The following is a 7,102-nucleotide window of genomic DNA, read 5'->3' as shown; positions in this document are numbered from 1 at the left end:
GAAGGCTGCCAAAGAGGAAGCTGAAGAGGAAGCAGAAGCAAATAAAAAGAGACACTTGAACGTGGTGTTCATTGGGCATGTTGGTAAGGCTATCTACTTGTTGTTTTTTATAATGTCTGACTTTTTTCTTTAATCTTTACACTACCATTTTTTATTATAGATGCTGGTAAATCTACAATTGGAGGACAGATTCTTTTCCTTAGCGGCCAGGTGGATGATCGACAAATCCAAAAGTATGAGAAGGAAGCAAAAGACAAAAGTAGAGAAAGCTGGTGAGTTCTTCTCCTGATTGGTTAAAACTGATAAGGAATGCCTTGTTTTTTAACTAATTTGCAAACTTGGTATTGCCCTGTATTCTAGGTATATGGCATATATAATGGATACAAATGAAGAGGAGCGGCTCAAGGTACTTCATGTGTTTATTTTTTTGCTAACAATTCGTCTGAGTTCACTTGTGCATGAAAATCCCATCAAGGTTATTGATTTCATGTTAGCTATGGCTAATATACTTCACTTGACAGGGTAAAACAGTTGAAGTTGGAAGGGCACACTTTGAAACTCAGAGCACTAGATTTACCATTTTGGATGCTCCGGTAAGGGATCAATATAAAACTGTCTTCCATTTATTTTTGTTTTTGAGGAATCTGGATTGCCGCATACATGTTGGATGAGTTTTCTGTTCTAATCCCCGTGCACTTTTTGTTACTCATAGGGACACAAGAGTTACGTACCTAATATGATTAGTGGAGCATCTCAAGCAGACATTGGTGTGCTGGTTAGTCTGAGAATATATAATTTGTGTTCTGATTGATTTCTCTTCTCTGGTAGGAGGCCTATCGACTTCAATACCCTTATCTCTCTGTTATAGGTGATTTCAGCTCGAAAAGGTGAATTTGAAACGGGATATGAGAGGGGTGGACAGACACGTGAACACGTTCAACTTGCCAAAACATTGGGTGTGTCGAAGCTGATTGTTGTTGTAAACAAGATGGATGATCCAACTGTAGGCTGGTCGAAAGAAAGGTAATTACAGATTTACATTAACCTTTTGAATCCTTGTCATTGATGATTTCGTATCTTCTTCCATACACCTTTGCACTTATGTAAATTCTACGCAGGTATGATGAAATAGAACAAAAAATGGTACCGTTCCTAAAAGCCTCTGGCTACAACACAAAGAAAGGTATGCAGTGAATTGTAAACCTTAAAGGTTAACTATAGTCTAAGGGCATGTTTAATTTGTTCTCTTACTCTTTTGGTGTTAAGATGTTGTCTTCCTACCTATATCTGGTCTGATGGGAATAAATATGGACACGAGGATGGGTCAAACCGTTTGTCCTTGGTGGAGTGGCCCCTGCTTTTTTGAAGTCCTTGACTCTATTGAAATTCCACCACGGGATCCTAATGGTCCATTCAGGTGAACTGCCACTGCCTTCCTTTTTTTTGTTTCTCTCTCTTTTCAATATCTTTGTTGTTTGTTATTGATTATTGGTTGATGCATTTAGGAAATCCGTGACTCGTGTTTCTGCACATGCAACTGTTCTAACTTTGAAAATGTCTTTATCCCACTTAGGAGGACATGTCTTTTGTAGTTTTTTCCTCACTCTCTTAATTAAAAGAGAATTTACAGTTTGTATACTTGTTTTCTTATGTTGTAGACTCTGTTAATCCTAATCGGTTTTATGGATTGTAGGATGCCTATTATTGATAAATTCAAGGACATGGGAACTGTTGTTATGGGAAAAGTAGAATCTGGCAGCATTAAGGAGGGTGATTCCTTGGTTGTTATGCCAAACAAGGTACTTTCAGTTGTCTTTTTCCCCATTTCATACTTCTTTGCCAGCTTATTGTTTTCCATATGACGTTCATGAATTAATGCAGGAACATGTAAAAGTTGTTGCTATATATTGCGATGAAGATAAAGTTAAACGTGCAGGACCTGGTGAGAATTTGAGAGTTCGTATTACTGGTATAGAAGATGAGGACATCCTCTCAGGTTTTGTCTTATCCAGCACTGGTAAGTGTGATGCTTTACAGATGGCCTTAGCTACACGTGAATTGTCTTCTTTTCGTATGCTTTACCAATCTGGAGTTTATTTTTGATGTCTGTTGCAGTGAAACCTGTCCCTGTTGTTACTGAGTTTGTTGCCCAACTACAGATCCTTGAGCTGCTTGACAACGTAAGGAACTCATTCTTGAATGTTTTTAATGGGTATATACAGTTTTAAATAGGCTTCATTATTTTGCTACTCCTGTAGGCTATTTTTACAGCTGGTTACAAGGCAATTCTCCACATCCATGCGGTGGTTGAGGAGTGTGAGATAATCGAATTGAAAAGCCAAATTGATCTCAAGACAAGGAAACCCATGAAAAAGAAAGTTTTGTTTGTGAAGAATGGTGCTGCTGTCGTTTGTAGAATCCAGGTCTGGTTTCTTCTATATTTATCTCTCTCTCACATACATTTATTCTTAGCCTTAGGTTTTAATCCCAACTAAAACAAAAGCTGAAATGTTATTTTGTTTTAATTGTGTGTTATGGTCGATATTCCAATGTATTAACTTTCCAAGTTGATGTTAAGTCTTTCTAAATTTGCATACTTGTATGTGTATCTGTGCAGGTTACAAACTCCATCTGTATTGAAAAATTTGCGGATTTCCCTCAACTTGGAAGATTCACTCTACGAACTGAAGGTAAAGAATTTATAGACTATCAAGTGCAACGAAAAATAGATTTATTCATTCATCCTAGTTTATGTGCATGGATTACAAAATTATCTGGGATGACGTACAGGAAAAACAATTGCTGTTGGAAAGGTGATTGAGCTCTCAAGTGCTGCCTCAAGCGCTTGATCCAAATTTTGTGAGAGAAAAGGTGAGGAGTCTTAGGATTTCAATTATTTGGAGAGCAAATGGGAGAACAATCTTTAGAAAGTGGCTAAGCTAAACTCGGGTTTTGTTTCCTTGAAAAGCAGGAGACGGCTTTCGGGTTGCACCAAGAGGGAGATTAGGAGAATGCTTCATGAATGATTCGGACTAAGAAATCTGTTTTCCCTAAAACCCAAATCCTATTCCTTTTTTTACAGTGCACAGTTGATGAGGTTTAAGATTCACAAGCTGTGGAGAGGTGTAACCTGAGACTGGTTTTTCTAGATATTTTAAAGCTAGAGAGAATTATGATGAACATGAGTGAGAGTTTTCTTGTTTTTTTTGTTTCAAGTTACAAATTTACAGTTACTATGACTACCTACACCCCTTTTGGCCGACGAGTCTTGGAGATTATTTCATAGTTGAGGAAACACTATTTATTCCGTAATACTTGTTAGTAAGTTCGGTTTTCTAGCCTTCTCTATTGGTCTGGTCAAATCCATAATAACTTCTGTGTGCATCTAAAGTTCATTGGTATAAACCGAATTGGATTGAATCTGTTAATCACGTCCAAAGGTTTTCGTTAGGAAGCCTAATTGAATTGAATCAGTTACATTGATGCTTATTAGAACTTGCTCAAAATTGAATTGCATAAGGATTCGGTCCGGTAATATTGAGAGCGGTCGACACGAATAAATTTAATTGAAAGCCCCTCCCAGCCAAATAAAACTTGTGTGGATTACAATCGAACGACGTTTTTTTCTTCTTTTCTTGTTCTTTTCTCTGAAAAGAGTTGTGGAAGAAAAAGAGAAAAAAGAATGATGAAGGAAATGAAGAAGTGAGGAGCCTTTTAGAGAAGAATCGATGTTGGTTTCATTAGCTTCATGGGTTTCGTCCCCATCTTCTTCTCTCTTCTTTAGTCGTGGCGAGAGATTACATTTCGTGAAAGCCAGGATCGATGGTAGGAACGAGATTGCTCCGCCGGCAAAAGATCAAATCCCTAGCAAAGTACACACACTTTCTTCATTTCGATTTGTTTTGTAACATATTGTAGACCGATGAAGAGTGGTTTCGTAAAGAACTGAGTCTCCTACTGAGAATTTCCTGTTGTTTTTCACTACCAGCTGAGCTGAGGAGTAGTAAGCTTATAGACTTTAGTTTCTGGTCAAAATTCATAACATGGGACTCTTGGATAAGTGTTATGAGTTTATTTATAGGAGATAGAATTTCATACGAGTTGTGCCATTTTGGTTGAATTGAATGGAAGTTACATGAATAGTAGGAGTTATTTTTTTCAAATGCAAGACTCTCTTATGGGCTCTTTTCTAGATTCTGAGTTTATTTGTGAAATGCAGGAAGTACTGGAGAGCGTGAGTGTGTTAAAAACCGCTGCAAAAACTCGGAAAGTTGCAGCAGATGAGATTTTAGCTGCTTTTTCTGCCATTGAAAAGGCTAAACTTGATCCATCAGCATTCCTCGAAACACTTGGTGGAAGCGAGTCCCCTGGAAGAACATGGATGCTGATCTTCACCGCTGAGGTCTATTGGAAATCATATTGGTCTTCATGTTGTTTAAAAGTTGTAGTCTTGTTCAATGCAAATCCACTCACTTGGGATTTTAATATATATACAGAAGAAACTGAAGAAAGGTCGTTACTTCCCTCTAACCGCTGTTCAGAGATTTGATGCTGCGGTAAGTCTCTAGCACAGAATTGGATTAGAGATTGATTGATCCACTTATATATCCACTCACATACATTGTTAATATAATCATGTATGCTTGTCATTATCGTTTTCGATTTGGCATATCTTTCACGAGCTTTTCCAAGGCTACAGCTTAGATTGTTAAAGTTTTGTTTTGAGGCACTTGTAAGTCCTGAAAGCCGACATTGTGGAAGTAACAAAACATTTTGTTCTTGAAACAGGGAAAAAGAATAGAGAATGGGGTGTATCTTGGTCCATTAGGAGCATTGACATTCGAAGGAAGGTTTTCATGGAAGAACCGGATCCTAGCTTTCATATTCGAACAGATCCGCATAAAGATTGGACCTTTAGATCCTCTGGAGTTCAGTTTGGGGAAGAAAGACGCCGAGGAAGAGCCGAGCAATAAAGACCCTTTCTTCATTTGGTTTTACATCGATGAAGAAATAGCCGTAGCTCGAGGAAGAAGTGGCGGTACAGCTTTCTGGTGTCGTTGTCGCCGCATTGCTTCCTCATAGAGACTACTCACTCTTCTTCTTCTTCTTCTTCTTCTCAACTCTCAAGAGCTTCTTCTACTGTAAATGATATATTATAGATTACGGAATCATTTGCAATGTTCAAAAACCGGATGCTTTAGTAGACAATGTAAAAAACCGAATCGGTTTCTGATTTGGCTCGGACCGGGTTTGTAAGACATTGTATGTTCAAAAACGATGTCGTGTAAGTGCTTTACCTTTTCAAACTAATAGATTAAAAAAATTAAAAAGCGCACTTAAACTACTTTATCCAGCTATAGAGAGTTTTGTTTCCTTTTTGTTTGTTTTTTTTTCCTTTTCATTTTTTTCTTCTTTTTTATTTTGTTGTTTGTTTCCCTCGATTCAATTGCATCAGCAAACGCGCCAACGACTATTTTGTCCCCCAGAGACGGAGCTCCTTAACGTCGAAACCCTAATTTCCTCCATCTCCTTCTCATTGTCGATTTTATTAGCAGAGTAGTATCAACAACTGCTCCGATCTCAGCTCTAATCTCCTCCGGCAAGAACACAACACAATTGTCTCAAATCCAATTTCAGATTCACATAAGTAAAACAGAGAATGAAGGAGTCGAAGAGATACCAACGACTGAAGTGATTGAGACAATGAGCTGTACATTACCTCGGTCCAGCAATAGTCCAGCATTGCAAAAGCCCAAGTTCAACAATGCAGACATGCCCAATATGTCCAGCAGTATAGTCAGGCCCAATACGCAGAAGAAGTCTTCCTCCTCTCAACGGCTAACTACACCTGCACAAAGAGACGAAATCAGAGACAATAAAGTGAAAGCAATGAAGGACTGCACGGATCGTATACCACTCAACAATAGGTTTGAATGTTTGGACATATATGATGTGTGATATGAGTAGTGAGTTGTCAAGGGTAAAACCCTAACAATGTAATGCCTATATAAGACAAACTATGTAACAAACCTATGATAAGGAAATAAGGCCATCATTATCGGCAAAACACACTATGTGTTCTAAGCCCAAAATAATTAATAAAAAGTGAATAGTGGGCTTAGATCAAATTTTCTGGTCTTGAATGAGAACTGATCTAAGCCCAATTCTCATTTGTGTGGTCTTACGTGATTGGTCGAGATGTTTTGGAAAGAAAGAAAAAATTTCATTTCTCCCATCCTCTTCGAAATTGATTCTAGGGTTTCTCTTTCTCTCCAAAATGGCGAAAGCTTCGTTGTCACCATATTCGCCGCCGAAGGTTAGTTTTCCGGCAATTGAAACACCAAAATCGAGAGCTCTTCCATCTAGAAATCAATCTTTGCATAGCTTCTCCAACAAATCCGTTTCAATTCCCTTATTTTGTCGATTGATATGTCCAGCGATTTGAAGGTGAAGTCGAAATCTTCTTGCTGAGCCTTTGTCTCCTCTTCTCCTTTGTCTGGCAAATCTCATCTCCGGCGATATAGACAAGGTAGTTCTGTCGTTTCCTCTTTCAGTCTTTGTTTCTTGGATGTTTCATCGATTTAGGGTAAAACTGAAATCTGTGAATTAGGTTTCGGTTTAGTAACATGGTATAGGGTTTGTCTCATCTGTCAATTAACGGTTTTGATTAATTAATATAGGATTTTAGTGAGCTTATCTATGACTGAATTCCGAGAGTTGTATTTTGAATTTGAAATCAACCATAACACTCATGAATTAAAATTGAATTTTCTTTGTTTCGGAGGCTTGTAGGTGAGGTTAACCAGCGCAAATTAAATCGGATAACCATCAAGAAACCTGCATTTGCTCGAAAGTAAAAGGTAAGTCACAAGGTTGGTTTCCTGATTTGAGTGGTGTTGTGGTTTGTGTAGTAGTGTAAGTGTTTATTCACTGATTTTATTTGATTGAAGTGGCTTGTTAATTGTTGTTTGATTGTGTAATGAGTTTCTCTGAATTGTTTTGTGGTGTCGGATGTTTGATTAGGTTTATTTCTTGTAACTGAGTTGTTGTGAATTTAGTGTCTCTTTGTTTTGGTTTGTATGTCTCACCATCTAACTTTTTA

The 7,102-nt window shown here is 37.8% G+C and overlaps 2 protein-coding genes across 3 annotated transcripts in view; both read left to right on the top strand.

The window, feature by feature from the left end:
- LOC104775917 (eukaryotic peptide chain release factor GTP-binding subunit ERF3A) overlaps window positions 1-3,312 on the top strand; it is a gene marked incomplete in the record, with an annotated part of 11,874 nt that extends 8,562 nt beyond the window's left edge. The window contains 15 exon segments of one of the 2 annotated variants that reach the window (XM_019243521.1): window positions 1-83; window positions 161-272; window positions 361-406; window positions 522-593; window positions 713-775; window positions 869-1,023; window positions 1,119-1,183; window positions 1,267-1,417; window positions 1,694-1,799; window positions 1,882-2,017; window positions 2,116-2,180; window positions 2,259-2,423; window positions 2,618-2,690; window positions 2,791-2,871; window positions 2,969-3,312. In XM_019243521.1, coding sequence (XP_019099066.1) covers window positions 1-83; window positions 161-272; window positions 361-406; window positions 522-593; window positions 713-775; window positions 869-1,023; window positions 1,119-1,183; window positions 1,267-1,417; window positions 1,694-1,799; window positions 1,882-2,017; window positions 2,116-2,180; window positions 2,259-2,423; window positions 2,618-2,690; window positions 2,791-2,849 — 1,351 coding nt within the window. 2 annotated transcript variants of the gene reach the window in all.
- On the top strand, window positions 3,618-5,274 carry LOC104775916. The gene is made up of 4 exons (XM_010499881.2): window positions 3,618-3,872; window positions 4,220-4,402; window positions 4,497-4,556; window positions 4,789-5,274. Exons 1-4 carry the CDS (start codon window positions 3,729-3,731, stop codon window positions 5,080-5,082), a joined length of 681 nt encoding a protein of 226 aa, XP_010498183.1. The 5' UTR covers window positions 3,618-3,728; the 3' UTR covers window positions 5,083-5,274.

The sequence above is a fragment of the Camelina sativa genome, chromosome 3, assembly GCF_000633955.1.
Source record: "Camelina sativa cultivar DH55 chromosome 3, Cs, whole genome shotgun sequence".
Taxonomy (NCBI): domain Eukaryota; kingdom Viridiplantae; phylum Streptophyta; class Magnoliopsida; order Brassicales; family Brassicaceae; genus Camelina; species Camelina sativa.
The sequence above is the reverse complement of the archived record's forward strand: the minus strand, read 5'-3'. Positions and strand labels throughout refer to the sequence as shown.

What these genes read in the sequence shown, in the direction of transcription:
- LOC104775916 (XM_010499881.2), top strand. Translation starts at nt 3,729, where the DNA reads ATGTTGGTTTCATTAGCTTCATGGGTTTCGTCCCCATCTTCTTCTCTC. An exon ending in AAGATCAAATCCCTAGCAAA is followed by an intron (nt 3,873 to 4,219) that starts GTACACACACTT and finishes TGTGAAATGCAG; the next exon opens with GAAGTACTGGAGAGCGTGAG. An exon ending in TTCAGAGATTTGATGCTGCG is followed by an intron (nt 4,557 to 4,788) that starts GTAAGTCTCTAG and finishes TTCTTGAAACAG; the next exon opens with GGAAAAAGAATAGAGAATGG.